This window comes from Rhinatrema bivittatum, chromosome 1, assembly GCF_901001135.1.
Source record: "Rhinatrema bivittatum chromosome 1, aRhiBiv1.1, whole genome shotgun sequence".
Classification (NCBI taxonomy): domain Eukaryota; kingdom Metazoa; phylum Chordata; class Amphibia; order Gymnophiona; family Rhinatrematidae; genus Rhinatrema; species Rhinatrema bivittatum.
The window spans coordinates 751,192,672-751,207,861 of record NC_042615.1 but is presented as its reverse complement, the minus strand read 5'-3'; the positions used below and the strand labels follow the sequence as shown (position 1 = coordinate 751,207,861).

At 47.9% G+C, this 15,190-nt stretch overlaps 1 protein-coding gene across 4 annotated transcripts in view; it reads left to right on the top strand.

The window, feature by feature from the left end:
* Nucleotides 1-15,190, top strand: part of NIPBL (NIPBL cohesin loading factor) — a 1,214,062-nt gene that overhangs the window by 1,160,984 nt on the left and 37,888 nt on the right. For all 4 annotated transcript variants that reach the window (XM_029578690.1, XM_029578673.1, XM_029578682.1 and 1 more), the window contains one exon: nt 5,486-5,686. In XM_029578690.1, coding sequence (XP_029434550.1) covers nt 5,486-5,686 — 201 coding nt within the window. The remainder of the gene's footprint in view (nt 1-5,485; nt 5,687-15,190) is intronic.

Sequence of the window (15,190 nt, the reverse complement as noted above, 5' to 3'; positions counted from 1 at the left end):
ACAGTAGAGCAATACTGGATGCCATGCAAGTATCTTTGTTCAAACAAATGGTATTGAAACCCACAAGAGAAGGAACTATTCTCGACTTAGTGCTCAATAATGGAGAAATCGTCTCTGATGTCAAGGTGGGCGCCCACCTCAGCACCAGTGATCATCAAACGGTATGGTTTAATATCACTAAAAGAATAGGGAAAAGAACCACAAAGACCCGAGTTTTACAGTTCAAAAACACAGACTTTGAGGAAATGGGGAAGTACCTAGAGGAAGAACTAAATGGATGGGAAAATGAGAGAGATGTGGATCAACAGTGGACCAATCTAAAAGGAGCAATCGCCAAGGCAACTGCTCTATATGTTAGAAATGTAAAGAAAAGCAAAAGAAAAATGAAACCTATCTGGTTCTCAAAGGAGGTGGCTGACAAAATTAAAGCTAAAAGAACTGCATACAAGAAATACAAAAGATCCCAAAGGGAGGAGCACAAAGAAGAATATCTGATTCAACTGAGGGAGACTAAGAAATTAATCAAGTTGGCAAAAAGTCAAGCAGAAGAGAGGATTGCCAAGGAGATAAAATATGGTGACAAAACATTTTTCAGAAACATCAGCGAAAAGAGAAAAGTCCAAAGTGGTATAGTGAAATTGAAAGGTGGAAATGATCAATGTGTGGAGGGAGACAAAGAAATGGCAGAAATATTAAACGAATACTTCAGCTCTGTGTTCACTAAAGAAGACCCTGGAGAAGGACCATCTCTACACAACAAGAAACTGGAGGGAAGCGGAACAGAGGAAAATCCATTTACAGTAGATAATGTATGGGAAGAGCTAAAGAATCTGAAAGTGGACAAAGCCATGGGGCCTGATGGGATTCATCCAAGGATACTGAGGGAGCTCAGAGATGTGCTGGCGGGACCGCTGTGCGACCTCTTCAATAGATCCCTAGAAACGGGAGTGGTGCCGAGTGATTGGAGAAGAGCGGTGGTGGTCCCTCTTCACAAGAGTGGGAACAGAGAGGAGGCTGGTAACTACAGACCAGTTAGCCTCACTTCAGTGGTGGGAAAAGTAATGGAGTCACTGTTGAAAGAGAGAATAGTGAACTATCTACAGTCCGGAGAATTGATGGACCAGAGGCAGCATGGATTCACCAGAGGAAGATCCTGTCAGACAAATCTGATTGACTTTTTTGACTGGGTAACCAAGGAATTGGATAGAGGAAGAGCACTCGATATCATATACTTGGATTTCAGCAAAGCTTTTGATACGGTTCCGCACAGGAGACTGGTGAATAAAACGAGAAGCTTGGGAGTGAGTGCCGAGGTGGTGACCTGGATTGCAAATTGGTTGACGGACAGAAGACAACGTGTGATGGTAAATGGAACCTTCTCTGAAGAGAGAGCGGTTTTAAGTGGTGTACCGCAAGGATCGGTGTTGGGACCGGTCCTGTTCAATATCTTTGTGAGCGACATTGCGGACGGGATAGAAGGTAAGGTTTGTCTTTTTGCGGATGACACTAAGATCTGCAACAGAGTGGACACGCCGGAAGGAGTGGAGAGAATGAGACGGGATCTAAGGAAACTGGAAGAGTGGTCGAAGATATGGCAGCTGAGATTCAATGCCAAGAAGTGCAAAGTCATGCATATGGGGAGTGGAAATCCGAATGAACTGTATTCGATGGGGGGGGAAAGGCTGATGTGCACGGAGCAGGAGAGGGACCTTGGGGTGATGGTGTCTAATGATCTGAAGTCGGCGAAACAATGCGACAAGGCGATAGCTAAAGCCAGAAGAATGCTGGGCTGCATAGAGAGAGGAATATCGAGTAAGAAAAGGGAAGTGATTATTCCCTTGTACAGGTCCTTGGTGAGGCCTCACCTGGAGTACTGTGTTCAGTTCTGGAGACCGTACCTTCAAAAAGACAAAGACAAGATGGAGGCGGTACAGAGAAGGGCGACCAGGAAGGTGGAGGATCTTCATCGGATGACGTACGAGGAGAGATTGAAGAATCTAAATATGTACACCCTGGAGGAAAGGAGGAGCAGAGGTGATATGATACAGACTTTCAGATACTTGAAAGGTGTTAATGATCAAAAGACAACGACAAACCTTTTCCGAAGGAAAAAAATCAGCAGAACCAGGGGTCACGATTTGAAGCTCCAGGGAGGAAGATTCAGAACCAATGTCAGGAAGTATTTCTTCACGGAGAGGGTGGTGGATGCCTGGAATGCCCTTCCGGAGGATGTGGTGAAGACCAGAACTGTGAAGGACTTCAAAGGGGCGTGGGATAAACACTGTGGATCCATAAAGTCAAGAGGCTGCCAATGAAGAGTGGGTGACTCGCCAGAATGATGGCTACTGCCTGGAGTCAATACCCTTATTAAATAAACATACACAGGCTTACGGTGACTCCAACATCGCTCTAAGCTTCAACAGCAAGAGGAAATGTGGAAAAAAGGATTCACACTCACAAAGAGGGGAGTAGCTGGCTTGTTACGGCGGTTACTACCCCAAATCAAATAAGCCTGATACTTCACTTTCAATGCATATACAGCAAAGTTCTCTGATTCAACGGCAGGGGAGAAGAAAAACTGATACTTCACACATCCAGCAGAGCTCTCTGCTTCAACGGCAGGGGAGAAGAAAAGAGGGTTCGCACTCACAAAGCGGGGAGTAGCTGGCTTGTTACGGCGGTTACTACCCCAAACCAAATGTGCCTGATACTTCACTTTCGATGCACATCCAGCATGGCTCTCTGCTTCAGCGGCATGGGAGAAGACTTATACGTCACGCATATCCAGCATAGCTCCCTGCTTCAACGGCAGGGGAGAAGAAAAACAACCAATAAGGGCTAATAACATAGTCTGGGTAAAACAAATGAGCATGGGTGCAGCTTGCTTGTTGCGGCGGCTACTGCCCCTGACGGATCGGGCTAGATGTTTCACTTGGATGCAGCTCCATCACTGCTCTCTACATTAAGGGTGGGGGTGGAAGGGAAATAGAACCAAGAGCTAGGAGAAACAGATAAGTATGAGAGAAAATGTGTGTGAAGCTTGCTGGGCAGACTAGATGGGCCATTTGGTCTTCTTCTGCCGTCATTTCTATGTTTCTATATGATTCTAATAGCACCTCACTGGCCTCGCCAAGTGTGGTTTCCAATACTTCAGGATCTCTCCATTCGCAGGCACATTCCCTTGGGAAAGGACCCACTTCTGATCACTCAGAACGACAGGTGCCTACGCCACCCCAATCTTCAAGCTTTGTCCCTGATGGTCTGGATGTTGAAAGGTTAATTCTTCAGCCACTTAACCTTTCGGAGCCAGTTTCCCATGTCCTGATTGCTTCACGGAAGCCTTCCATGAGAAAGTCTTACCTCTACAAATGGAACAGGTTTAAGTCATGGTGTTCTGCTCAATTCCTTGATCCCTTTACCTGTTCCACCATGAAGTTTCTAGACTATCTATGGCACTTGTCAGAATCAGGTCTAAAAACGTCCTCCATCAGAATGCATGTCAGTGCAGTGGCCACCTTCCATAAAGGTGTCGGGGACGTTCTTATTTCAGTACAACCCCTCGTAACACATTTTCTGAAAGGCTTGCTTCACCTCAAGCCTCCACTGCGTCCTCCGGCCCCTTCTTGGGACCTCAATCTGGTTTTGGGTCGGCTCATGAAACCACCATTCGAGCCTTTTGGCAATAACATCTGCTCGCAGAGTTAGTGCGTTACAGGCCCTAGTTACCTATCCGCCTTACACTAAACGTCTGCAGGACTGGGCAGTACTCCACACTCATACTAAGTTCTTACCTAAGGTAGTATCGTAGTTTCACATTAATCCATTATACTACCTACCTTCTTTCCCAGGCCCCACGTCAATCCAGGAAAACAGGCTCTGCATACCCTTGACTGTAAACAGGCTCTAGTGTTCTATCTAGACCGTACAGCTGCCCACAGGAAAAGTACTCAATTGTTTGTCTCTTTCCATTCCATCAAATTGGGGCAGCCTGTAGGTAAGCAGACTCTCTCCTCCTGGTTAGCGGACTGCATATCTTTTTGCTATCAGCAAGCAGGCATTCCACTTCAAGACCGTGTTAAAGCACACTCTGTGAGGGCCATGGCGACTTCAGTAGCACACCTATGCTCTGTGTCGCTTCCTGACATTTACAGGGCTGTCTTGTGCAACCTTTTCGCAGCTTGACGTACCAGCACCCTTCCATCTGCCCATTAGGCGTCAGGATGCCCTCTACCAAATTTCACCCCAGTCCTAGTGCCTATTGCATATCTGAGTACATTTGGTGCATTTCTCGGACATCCTCAGCTCGGTACTCACCCATATGTGAGGACTACCATCCTGCTTGTCCTCTGAGAAAGCAAATGTTGCTTACCTGTAACAGGTGTTCTCACAGGACAGCAAGACGTTAGTCCTCACGAATCCCGCCCGCCGCCCCGCAGTGTTGGGTTCGTTACGTTTTCTTATTTTATTTTTTGGCACTTCCTGTAGCTTTAAACAAGACTGAAGCGGGACCCCTGCTGGCTGCAGGTTTAGTGCCATGCTGGGCATGCCCAGTAGGTGCCAGTCAAAGTTCTAGAAACTTTGACAAAAGTGTTCCGTGATTGGGCTCCATCCTGTGATGTCACCCATATGTGAGGACTAACATCCTGCTGTACTGTGAGAACACCTGTTACAGGTAAGCAACATTTGTTTTTTCCTTAGTGTAGACAGTTGGACTCAGCATCACATCCATGGCTGCCCTAAAATATGGAAACCTCGGGGGACAATCAGAATCCCCGAGAGCAAGACAAGCACAGGTAAACCAGATTTTACCCCTAGTTAAGACACCCATAGTTGCCAGATGTCAGCATTTCTTGGTTGAGTGCACTGGCAGTCTCCAGCTAGAAAATCACATCAACCAGTTTAAGTTAATCAAGTTATTCAAACACACATATATCCACCATTGCTTTTCGAGGAGAATACTGAAGAGCAGAGCCTCCTGCATAGGTATATGTAATGCTGACTTCAGATTGAAATCTGACTCCGTCTCCAACTGCTATCAGGAGTACACTATACCCATTGGTCCTGAGTCCATCTGTCTACACTAAGGAAAACGAAATTATCAGATAAGTAATTTCTCCATTTCTTCCAAGCCATCGCTTTTGATAACTGTAATTTTCTTTCTTTTCTTGTTATATCTGCCTCTTTTTCTTCTGATGAAGGATCCAAGTGATGGATGCAATTGTTTTTTCACCTGTATCACTTCCCATTTGTTATATACTCTGCATATATGAGAAACATTCTATTTTCTAACAATACTTTATTTTGTCTGTTATATGATACAGAAAGAAATATAAATTTAGATTTGAGCACTGAGAAATCAGAATATTTCTAATGAGTTCCCACAGATACTGTTGGAACAAGCATTTTCTAGGATGTAAACTTTTCGTTCTTAATGTACGGTATGTATTTTGATTGCTGTAATTCCAAATTGTATGTTTTCTTGCAGATGAAAGCAGTGGCTGGTATAAAAATGTCTTACCAGGTACAACAGGCAATCAACTCCAACCGAAAAGATGTTGTAAGGGGTTTCAGACAAGATGAGTCTTCAACTGCTTTGTGTTCACATCTTTACTCCATGATCCGAGGAAACCGCCAGCACAGACGGGCCTTTCTTATTTCATTACTCAACCTCTATGATGATGCTGCAGTAAGCATCCTATTTATCTTTTACTCCTTTTTATCTTCATTTTGGCCTAATCACCTTTCTCTGTACCTTAATTTCTAGTTCAGTCAAAGTTTGCCCTAACCCCTTTCATTGCCATGACAGAAGGTGAAAATTGATGTTGAGGTACTGAAGGCCTCCAGTCACATCTCCCAGAGATTTTCCCCTGAATAGACTCCACACCCCTCCCTTTAAAACCAACGCATTACAGTAATCCAGGTAGCCATGACCATTTGTCGCTAAAAAGGTGCGGGAGTGACAGCGGCACAGACTTGTAGATTCCAAAACATCATTGAGACCAAATGTGGGTAAAATTGGCCGCGGCTTTATTAATAACAACAATGTACAGCCATAACTGTATACCTGAACCATATCATCAATCAAACTGTCAAACTCCCCATTTTGTGGCAGACAGCACATAACCTCCAGATTCGGGGCCCGCTACAACCAAGCAATGCCTTGTCCTCTGGGTGTGGCATCCGGTCTGCTGCCGCTCAGGGACCAGTGAACCCTAGCGACAGACAGTTCCAGTCTCTGGAGCAGCGAGCCCTGGCGATAGACAGCCCCCATCGCATCAAAGTATGGTGTGCCACATACTGTGCACTGCCTCCAACTGGTGACCCCCCCCCCTCCCAGCTTGGGTACCCCCACCTTCCACCACATAAAAACAAACATAACCAAACTCACTAACAATGACTCTGACTAGCAGATAAAACCAAATCATTAAAGGGATGGGTGGGTGGGTGGGTTCACAGCTAAGGCAGCAGCGTGGGGAGCGGGAGCCAAAAGGGACGGGATCAGGTTGTGCTGCCCAATTACCTCTCAACATTGTTGCCTCCAACCCTTGGACGGCCCTTGGGTTTCAAATGGCCTAATGGGCAATCGCAAAATGGCCTAGTATGCACCTCCCCCCCCCCCCAACCCACAACATCTTCGAGCCCTCCCCCTGTGCCATCTCTTCCCCCTTTGTCCCTCCCCATTGCTAGGGTTCACGATACGCGGCTGCACATGCCCATGCCGAAAGATAATGGCGCCATCATCATGCGGCACTGGTGCCACTCGCCACGTGTGTGATGACCCTGCTGGCACACAGCCCGGTAAATGCAGCTGGTCCCCCTCCAACTCTAGACGTGGCACCGGGTTACCAGCGGTATCAGTGCACCGTCCCAGTGCCACGTTGTAACCCGGGTAGCTGCAACCATTTGTCGCTAAAGGGGGGGGGGGAGCAATGGTGGCTCACACTTATAAATTCCAAAACATCATAGAGACCAAATGTGGGTAAAATTGGCCACAGCTTTAGTAATAATAACAATACATAACTGTGTGCCCGAGCCTTAGCATCAATCAAACTGTCTAAAGCCCCCTTTTGTGGTAGGCAGCACGTCACTTTCAGACCTGGGGCTCGCCACAACCAAGCAAGGCCCTATCCTCCGGGAGGTAATTCTCCAGGGCATTCCCATGCACCTGCCTTGCCCAAATAAGGTGACTGCCTAATCGAAGGGTGGGGGCGTCCAGTCAGCCGCCTTTGCGGGGCCAGCGAGCCCTGGCAACAGCCCCCATTGCATCAAAGTATGGTGTACCACATGCTGTGCACTGCCTTCAACTGGTGACCCCCCATCCCGGCCCGGGTACTCCTGCCATAGGGTTGGGGTAGCAATAAGGCTTACCCAGGACCCTCCCCCAACACATCTTCGGTAAATAACTAGGAAACCAACAGCACCCTGTGAATAACCCACCTCAAAGTTTCAAGAACAAATCCTGTCCCATATCTGAGAGATGGACCCCATCATTGTAGAATAGCTCCATGCATAGCCAGTCATGCCTCACGTGCATGCCACCATGATGTTCGGTGAAATTGCCAATCTGCTTATTTAACTTCTGCATCCAACGTCCCCACAGTGGCGCGTTCAGGAGCCGGTAATTATGGATGATCTCTAAACATATTACCCCAGTGCAGGGCATTAAGGGCAAGATGAGTGAGATGTCATTCCTCATATTGTCCAGGAGCAGCCACCTGGGGGTATTTCCTAAACTGTTGCCTCCAAGGTATATGATTAATACTTCGGGAGGGGAAGATCTTTTTAATTGCTGCCTCAGCAGGAGGACGAGCTGGTCCCAGCGCATGCCTCTTCGACCAAGCCTTCGCACTATCCCATTCATTACCACTATGCCCAGTTGCTTACTAATGGTACTTTTCATTGCATGCTGTTCCGCCCAAAACACAAACGAGTGTCCACTGATGCATATCAGACATCGCTGGTGGGGCCCTGAAAGAAAGAAGGCGTTAAATTGCTGTTGGCGGGGCGATCCCACCTATGAGCTCCATATTCAAATCGCTAAGGTGCTAAAACCCAGGGATCCTTTTACCTGTCTAATATAGGACAGATATGCAGGGGAGCACCATCTATCGATACACTGGATAGCGGTACCCGACAACCCAAATGTAGCCATGCTGGAGGCTGCACCAGTTTGGAATGAGTGAGTTCCAAACTGTTCTGACCTCAGCCCAGCCAAGTCTAGGGCACACTTAAGGATGGCATTAAATTGATCATTGCTCAGAGGGAGTGAGTTTCATGCAATAGAAACTGTTCCCTCCTGATGGGCCTGAACGCCCTGTAGCATGCCGCATTGGCAATAGGACATGTAGCCAGATCTGGTACTTCAGTGAGTGTGACCGATGCCCCCTGGCGAAGCTGGTCGGTCTTTGATCTCCGTATCCGGAAAGTCAACTTTCTGTCAGCGATGGAGATATCACAAGCTCGGAGGCCGGAATAGTCATACCTGCAACTTGCCACGACCACTAATTCATTCACGCAAAATGTGGCAAAGAATGCAATGCAAAAGGCAGCTCAAAACAGGGCCAGCTCAAAACTGCCAATTACCACCAAGGGCAGACAGTGCCATGGAGCTAGTAGATGATCATGCAGGATTGGAAGGTGTGCATCAGGAATGAGCAGATTGAATTTGGCCCATCCCGCAAGGACCCACCTATCTGCGAAGTCCCTTACTGGGTTGGCCAAACCCTGGGCCTTAGCAAAATAGGCGTAACCCACCAGATTGGTCTGGATTGTGCCGCGAGACACGCCACGCTGCTTAGCCTGCACAATGTTTTCCACCATCCTATGTGAAAGATTCAGGTCCTCTGGTCAGAGGCTTCCAGGAAATCCATGACTTCATTATATCCCTTCAGGTATGCTCGCCAGGTAGATGGTGCGATCGACTGGCGCAGCGAGTTGAATGCGTCCTGGCTCTGATGTACCAGAGGTGTACAGGAACCGGCATCCCCTTCTCTTCGGCGCCTGGAGCAAGCCTCTCCGAAAGTCTTCCCACTTAAAACAAGAAAGACAATCAGCAATCTCGTTGCAAAGCCCGGGATGTGTCTTGCCCGCACAGTCAAATTTATCTGCATACACCTCAAGACCATTAGCCTCAGGAGCTCTGAAATTGGAGTGCACCTCGCAGACTGCTGATTGATTATGTGGACAACCACTAGGTTGTCACACCAGAATATCATCTTCCTGATCACCAGTCGCTCACTCCAAATATGGAGTGCAACCACTATCAGGAACATTTATTTTATTTATTTTTAATTTTTCTATACCGAAGTTCCTGTACGAATACAGATCACTCTGGTTTACATGATAACCACAAAATTCGCTAGAGAGCGTTACAAATAGCAGATAACATATAACATATAAAATATAAACAGAGAGCAGCATAACTAAGGAGGCATCCAAATATGAACAGACTTTTTTAAACTAATATATAAAGCAGAATATATCTTAATATAAACATGATAAATAGTAAACTTAATATGTAGTAAGCAGAACATAACATATCGTATAAATTAACTTTTGGTTCCTTAATTTCTCTTAAGTATGTCTCCAAAAAGGTGACATACATCTTAAGTACATCTCCAAAAAGGTGATGTTTGATGTGATCCCTGATGCCTCTCAATTCTATGGCCATGTCTCAGCACACCAGCTGCCCTGACAATATAAGACAATGCCCCCCAAGGCATCAGAGAACAGCTCCAGGTCGAAGCTGGACACTGGTGGGGGTGGCCACCATACTGAGCCATTGAAAACTGCCAAGAATCTCTCCCACACTCCAAGATCCTCACGCATAGCATGGGTAACTCTTAAACGGTGGTACTTCCTCTTGACTGTCGTAGACACAGTAATATCAGTGCACAAATGCCCCTCCACATCGGGATTACCTGACAAGCAAAAGCGAGACTGCCAATTAGGGACTGCACGGCGGCTAGGGTTACCTTGCGAGCCAGACATGCACCACAAATCAATTCAGACAGCTTCTTAATCTTATTGGCCGGGAGCCTGGACATCATTTGAATGGTGTTGAGCTCAATGCCAAGGAAAATAAGCACCTTGGTTGGCAGTTCAACTCGTCCACTGCCAGCAGAACGCCAAAATCTTTGGCCATGATTTGAAACCTGTCAGAGATCGCATCACACACCTGAGTCATGAGGGCCAACAAATAGAAAATCGCCCAACTAATGTATGATGCTCGTCAAACATGTGCGACAGGACAATTCCCAATGCAAGAAGGTACTGAAAGCCACAAAGTGGGCAAAAGAAACTGAGCATCCCAAGTAATAAGCACCCTCAAAGAAGAACCCCAGCAGAGGGAAGTTGACTGGATGCACAGGAAAGAGCCAGAAGGCAGACTGTCCACCTTAGCCATGAGAGCCCCCTCCCCGCAATCCTTGAGGAGATCGAGCGCCCTGCCAAAGGAAGCATATTGGACCATGCAGACCTCCTGAGGGATAAAATCATTCACAGCCCAACCAGCTGAGTAAGAAAGGTTATGTATAAGCCTAAACTTTACTTGGCTTTTTCTTGGGCATCACTGCCAGTGGTGATAAAAACCATTCTGGTGAAAGGAAATCAGAGAAAGGGGCCCGCAACCCTACCTAGACTAATCTCCACCGTTTGCTTTTCCCTCACCATTTCAGCAAACCTCAATGTACAGAAGGCACATTCATGTGGCTTGATGGTTTCAGAGGACCATCATAAGGGATTATGAAGCCATCCTTAAAACCCTCATGCAGAATAGCAGCGGTTCACCTGTTGGGGTAAAGGCTCAGACCTATCTCCAGCTGCTCCCGTCTGACTGGAGTTGGGCTCTTATGTAAGGACTTCTTGCCTCTACTACCGAGTTCTTTCTTTGTGTGTTTGGTGGCAAGGTGACTCGCGGCACAGGGGGTGCAAATGTGTTTGCATTTACAGTCCTTGCCAAACATCCCCCTTTATTAAATCGCCAACAGCCTTCGGCAGTGGTGTAAGGTGCCCGTCCCTGACCTTGGGAAGCCCCCCTGGGGCTGAAAGGAGTGATTGATAGCTTAGGCATCCAAGCTCTGCGCTGTCATGTCAGACAGCCACAACTCAATGTCATGAGTGCCCCAGGACATGCTCGGGGTGTCCGCCATCCTCTCCCTGAACTGCTCATCGTAGTTTAACCAAGCAGATCCCCCGTATGTAGAATGAGCACTGAAAATGGTGTAAAAGTAGGACCACATTGCCAAATGCTGTGAGGGGTAAGCTCGACCAGCTATCGATGCCATCCGTGCAAAGGACTGCACCCAGGTCTAGAACAGGTAGATGTGAATTGGTTATTTACTCTTTCAGATAATAGAAAGACTAGGGGGCACTCCATGAAGTTAGCATGTGGCACATTTAAAACTAATTGGAGAAAGTTCTTTTTTACTCAACGCACAATTAAACTCTGGAATTTGTTGCCAGAGGATGTGGCTAGTGCAGTTAGTATAGCTGTGTTTAAGAAAGGATTGGGTAAGTTCTTGGAGGAGGAGTCCATTACCTGCTATTAATTAAGATGACTTAGAAAATAGCCACTGCTATTACTAGCAACGGTAACATGGAATAGACTTAGTTTTTGGGTACTTGCCAGGTTCTTATGGCCTGGATTGGCCACTGTTGGAAACAGGATGCTGGGCTTGATGGACCCTTGGTCTGACCCAGTATGGCATGTTCTTATGTTCTAATAGTCTTTGGGACCCGCTTGGGATCTGTGGGAGCTTCCTGCCACCTGCGCCCCTTGCGAGACCCATCCCCCTGTCTATGCCCTTCCATCAGACTAAATATGTCAACATACTGGCGGCAGCGTATGTGGTGCCGGAGCAAATGCGGGATACCCTGCCAAAGCTGCTTCATAGTGTTAAGAGCAGGCAAGCCTGCGCTAGCAGCAGTGGTGTTCCACAATCCCACTACCACCAATGACCCATGCAAACCGGAGGAGGATGAGAAACTCCCACTGCCTGAGGAGCCGGAGTGATGGGAGTGCCTCCTACGTTTTCTTTTGTGCTTCTGCCCCACAGCCTTGCCTCATTCTGCAGGGGGGCTGTTCAATAGCTACCCCATCAACCCCCAGCGATTGATTAGAAGTCTCCCCAACTAAAGGAATATCACCGTGAGACTCTGCTTCCACACACAGGGGGCTGCCTGCTGTACTGCAGAAGCCAGAGCAGGATCTGCATTGGTGGTATTCCCGAGATCCTGCGAGCCCGAAGGACCAGCACTCTCACTAGAAGCCAGAGGCACAAGCTGGAACCGGGGCCAAGCACCCCCTCAGGGCGCGAGGGAACTGGTGTTGCGTGCCCTCGCTATGCAGGCAGGCTACTGTGCTGGGCTTGTTAGCACAGTGCATACCCGGAAGCCCATTGCCCCGGACCAGGGGGTGCCCTAGTTTGCCATTGCAATTGGGCCCCATGATAAAAACTAGGAGACCCCAAGTATGGCCACATAGGCCATGGAGGAGGTATAGCCTCTCTGGCTCTCCAAGCCGGTATCTGAACTGGTGGTACGTTGTAAGGAAAAACAGGGTAGTTGTACGGCTGGGCTCCCCCAGCTGGATACCACCCTGTTACCGTGAGGGTGAAACAGCCTGGATGACTGGCTGCATACTCCCCAGGAGGTCCTCACCGCACTGATTGGAAGCCTGACTGATGCAACTATCTCCAGCAGGGGGACTATCCCCAGGATGCCTCAATCCTGTCCCCTCCCCCCACGCTGCGCTTCCTGTCCCTGGGTTTTTCACATCAGCTGGCGTGTCCTTAGGAGGGAATTGGGACCCTTGTCTGACTCCTCCACAAGGTTCCTTGCGGCCTCTTGACCCTGTGCCCCCCCCCCCCCGGGGGGTTTTGGATGGCAATACACCCAGTGATTCCTTATCAGGTGGCGCTGCACTGTCTGGTTCCCCCTTTGGGGCCGGGCGATGTGCTGGGGCTCTCTGCTTGCGGCCACATGGCATGGCTGCAAGATAAAGGGGATTTCAATATGTACTGCCAGCCACTCAAGCAGATGTCTCCCTTAACTTCTCTTTCTTTCCCCATCTTTTATTTTATTTAAATAAATACCAGTCAACCAAATTATAGACCAAATAGCAGCCAAGGAGGTGGAGAAACCTACCAGCAATCAATCGCAGCAAAGGCAGTAGTGTGGGGATCAGCAGCCGAAAAGGATGGGACCAGGATGTGCTGCCCAGTTACCTCCCAACACTGCAGCCTCTACCCCTGGGATGGCCCTCTGATTTCAAATGGCCCAATGGGCAATCACGGAATGACCCAGCATGACCCCCTCCCCCTTAACCACATCTTCCCCCGTTGTCCCTTCCCATTGCTGGGGCTCACAGCACTCGGCTATATGTGCCCACACCAACAGGTAACAGCGACATCATCATGCGGCGCCACATGCTCGCGCACGCGATAATGGACCCCACCGGCATACAGCCCAGTAAGTGCAGTTGGTCCCCCCTCCTGCTCCAGGCGCAGCACCAGGTTACCAGCACCACGTCTTTACGGTCCTCAGTAGGGTTCCACAGACCACAGCCTTCTTTGGAACCCAGAACAAGTGCACTGTGAATTTCATCTGTAGGTGTCACTTGTATGAAGGCTGACAGTTTTCCCCTGAGGAGGTTATAATCATTACCTCTGCAGCAATGTCATCCCTACTTAGACGCATGAATAGGAGTCTAATCTGGAACTTGAACCTGTGCCATTCGGCCAGCTCTGTTAATTTTGCTTTTAAAATGCAGTATGTTTGCCGTTTTAGTCCACTTTAATGCTTGGAAAAAAACGTCAATTAAAAAAAATACAAGGTGGGAGACTACGTGATCCGATGAATGAGTAGGCAGCAGTCCAACCTCGCTCCCGGTTCCCCCTCCGTAATCGGATAGTATACAGAGTCTTACTGAACATCGTGGCGTCCAGACCAGATCCCAGGACAGCACAGCAGCGTATAGATCTTTTTTTTTTCACCTAACTCAGCAGAGATGGCAGTAAAACTACAGCGAAAGGACAAACAAGCGGGATGGCTGACAGAAACCAAGATGGCGGACGGGCCCCCGTGTCCACGGCCACCCGTAGCTGGCGTTGGCATTGTGGAGGAAGTCTCAAAAGCGGTGGTGCAAGCACTGGATATGCGCTTTACGGAACTCTTGCAACAAATTTCAGCGAGGAATGAAACATTACAAGAGATTAAAAGACAGGTGGAAGACATGCAGCAGAGACTCGCGGATGTTGAAATGGAAACGCAATCTCTGCTACAAGCCTGGGAAAAAATTTTCCAAGCCAATAACATTGTTGGAAACCAAAGTTGATGACTTGGAGAACAGGTCTCGAAGAAACAATGTGAGATTTGTGGGCTTCCCAGAGTCTTTACTGGATAGAGAGCTCTCTGCAGTGCTCAAGAACTGGCTAATGACATCTCTGGGTCTAGAGGAGCTGGAAGGCCACAATATGGTGGAGAGAGCAGACAGGCTGGAAGCAAAATCATCCAAGATTGCACTTTTTTTAAACTTCACCCACAAAGTAGCGATCCTACAAGCCTTCAGGAAAAGTGCCCCACTTTAGTATGAAGGGAATCAGATTATGATATTTCAGGATTACTCTGCAGCAGTCTCCCAAAAATGGAAAGAATTCTCATCAATATATGTGGAGTTATTCAACAGGAAAGCGCGCTTTACTTTACAATACCTGGCCAGACTCCGCATAAAGGAGGGTGAAAAACTTATGATTCGGCAACAGAGGCTAAGCAATTTATAAAAGAAACAAGAGATACAGGACAACTGTTATAAAACCCCTCTGCAGTCTTTGCGGTCTGATCTGACTGTTTACCTATGTAACAAAAGAAGGCACGGTGAGCCTAAACAATAAGTGTCTGCTATTGGGACATTTGCTCTGACTTTAAGGAGTGTGCATTTAATGTTTAATGGTTATACATTTATATACCACTCAGTGGCTGTTTGTTTGGTTCACCAGTCAATGACCGGGGGGGGGGGGGGAACGGTACAGATAAACACACGTGGTATCTCTGCCTCTTGGATTTGGGGCTACTGGGTTTTGGGGAGGTTTGGGGGGAGTTGAGGAGGGAAATAATGCTTGATGAATCTAAAAGCATAGCTTTGTATGGTACCATGTTGGGTGCTAGCATGAGAGGTGTTTTCGCAGGGGAA